Here is a 2,855-nt window from a genome sequence, read left to right on the forward strand (position 1 = left end):
CCCCAGGGCAGCTGTGGCTACGACTGTAGCTTGCCTCCACTAGTGTGTGAATGTGAGAGAGAATGAATAGTGGAATTGTAAAGCGCTTTGGGTGCCTAGAAAAGCGCTATATAAATGCAATCCATTATTATTATTATTATCCATTTTCTGCTCTTGCTCTTGACGAAGGCGGTCGCACTTTTCTCCTCTCCTCCTCCTCCTCTCCCTTAGCTTCCCTGCTTAGCCTCTTATGAAGAGGAATTATGGATTGGATCAACTGGTCCCTAATTGCAATTGACACCCATTTCTCAACGAGAAGTTTGGGCTTGGGTGAGCCTGAGTGCTGAAGATATCTACCTATTCGGAACCATGGTAACAGGGTTCTGGCTGATCGGAGCTGGCTTGGCCCTGACTTATCGAAGAATTAAGAAAGCGGAACCGGCTGTTCAAACACCCACGAGGTTGCCCGCTGGGATTGGGACGATGGGAGAGGCGTGAGTTTCTCAAAATGGGCTCATTGAGTGCAGCATGGATAAGATCTTGGAAAGGCTACGGCTGCTGTGAATACTCAGAATAAGATCTCTGACTGCAGACTGGATACATCTCGGAAGGGCTAGCTCGGAATAACATCTCTGAGCGCAAATTGGATGACATCTCGGGGAGGCACACTGCCGTGAGTTCTCAGAAATCGGCTCCTTGAGCACAAGAAATGACAACATCACAGAACGCAAGTATGGCAAAGCTCGCGGCTCTCCAACGGGAGATTGAGAGACCAGAGTTGGACTGTAGAACTGCTTTGAAATTCATATGAGCTGTTCGCACTAAAGTAAAAACCACCATCACTTATGCGGATACCCCTTTGGCACCAGCTGCGGTCTCAAGGCTGGAGCTGAACAACAACACCCTGATAACGACTGTGTTTAGTCTGTTCCTTCCCATTCCATGCAAGGCCACCTGGGTTGGCTGGAAGACTGTTTACTTAGCCTAGCAGGGCGAAGGACACTGTCTCAGCTGAACTCTGGACACGCACACACATACATATACACTGATATGCACACACTCATCCCCCGTCCCTTTCCAAATGCCTTCGATGCTTATTCCCTTCCGATGCTGACGGTGGATCAAGGAGACCAGCGCACGCAGGCCCGGATGTACTGTCTAATTCGGCTGTCTCTCACCCTTTACCCACCCCTGTTGCTTGTCATGTGTTTCTTTGGTGTATTAAGAGTTTTTTCATGTGCTATGTGCTTTTTTTTCTGTTCTCAAACTGATCTCCCTGTTGGAGCTCAGTCTGGGGGGAGTTATTTTTTCCTCCTTATCTTTCCTCATGTGGTGCATTTTCCATTGTTATACCTCTCTGACCTGTCTTCCCTACGTGATGCTTTGTGTAATGTATGTATGGTCGGAGGGTAAGATGGCACCGCCATTGCGTGCAATAGGTCGGCAGCCTTATGAAATTTCCCCTTGTGGGACTAATAAAGGTATATCAAATCAAATCAAATTATAAATTGAAAAAAGTCACTGTCCTTTCTCTTTGCAGATGTTGTTGGAGTACAGCGGCACGTCCTCAGAGGGCAGTCAACTTGTCAAGTTTCTTTCTCACAGGAAGGCTGAAGTCACGCTGTTTGTCCCTCATAACACCGGCTTTGCTCCAAATCAGGTGAAATAAATAACACAACGCTTCAGTAAATGCTTATCATTTCTTAGATTAATTAGGGCTGTCAAATATAAGCAACTTAGAATTTTTTTTTATGCTAAACCTTTACAGTTAATATATATAACTGTAATAAGTAAGTATTAATCTAGTAAAGTAACATAAATAAAAAAGCTTTCCACAACAAATAAAAATCCAGACAGGGAAACTAGTACGAAAATTAATAAAAATATAAGCGTCCCACAGTTTGAGCCCCGTAGACCTCCATCACACAGTGGCTACAAACTAGTAAAACACACTAGTGATTCATATTATTCTTTTTTAAGGTAGATTAGGTTTAGATATATTTAGCCTACATTCCTGAATGAAATTTAGAAAATCCCATTTTCTCTTTAACCAATTTAATTTGTGAAACTTTGAGAGTAGTATTTGAAAGCATTTGTTTTATTCACCATGTTTAAAGTTAAAACCAAAAGGAAATTAAAAGCATTTGTTGCCATATTCATATTAGTCTAAATGATTGAGAGAATCAACTTTTAATTCTTTCTTATAAAATGTATTAAATGGCAGTGCGTTGTGACACAGCTGTCAGTGAACTCAGTTTCTGTTTTGTTTGTGTATAGTCTTTGTCTGGAAGAGACCTGGAGTATCACATCTCAGCCAATCGGAGCAGATGGCCATTTAAGGAGCTGAATCATCAGACGGTCATCACATCGAGGCTCGGGTTCAACCTCACTGTTACTCAGGGCAACAATGAGGTCAGAGGACACACACACACACACACACACACACACACACACACACACACACACAGAGTTCCTCCAGTTTTAGTTGACAAAATATAATTTTGCTGACAAAAATTATTGATAAACTAAATTAACACTGGTTTAATATCAACATGGTGAAAATCCAATACAAAATATGAAAGAATAGCATCACTACTGTTGAAAAGTAATCAGATATAATTACTGAGAGAAAGAGCTGATGAGAGTACCTGTAAGTTACAAAAATGAAATACCTTTGTATTTATTTTGCAGATTGGCTATATTGTACATTTACATCATTGTAGTATTAAGTTTAATACGTTACAGTCTAAGCAGCATTTAGATATATGTACAGTGGGGCAAAAAAGTATTTAGTCAGCCACCGATTGTGCAAGTTCCCCCAGCTAAAATGATGACAGAGGTCAGTAATTTGCACCAGAGGTACACTTCAACTGTGA

At 41.5% G+C, this 2,855-nt stretch overlaps 1 protein-coding gene across 1 annotated transcript in view; it reads left to right on the forward strand.

Moving 5' to 3' along the window:
• The window catches only part of LOC102314216 (stabilin-1), a gene marked incomplete at its 5' end in the record, with an annotated part of 122,182 nt that overhangs the window by 75,439 nt on the left and 43,888 nt on the right, over positions 1 to 2,855 (forward strand). Inside the window, 2 exon segments of the mRNA XM_042228756.1 lie at positions 1,520 to 1,639; positions 2,257 to 2,391. Coding sequence (XP_042084690.1) covers positions 1,520 to 1,639; positions 2,257 to 2,391 — 255 coding nt within the window.

This window comes from Haplochromis burtoni, unplaced genomic scaffold (genome assembly GCF_018398535.1).
Source record: "Haplochromis burtoni strain Fernald_Lab_line unplaced genomic scaffold, NCSU_Asbu1 Contig_347, whole genome shotgun sequence".
NCBI classification, from domain to species: Eukaryota; Metazoa; Chordata; class Actinopteri; order Cichliformes; family Cichlidae; genus Haplochromis; species Haplochromis burtoni.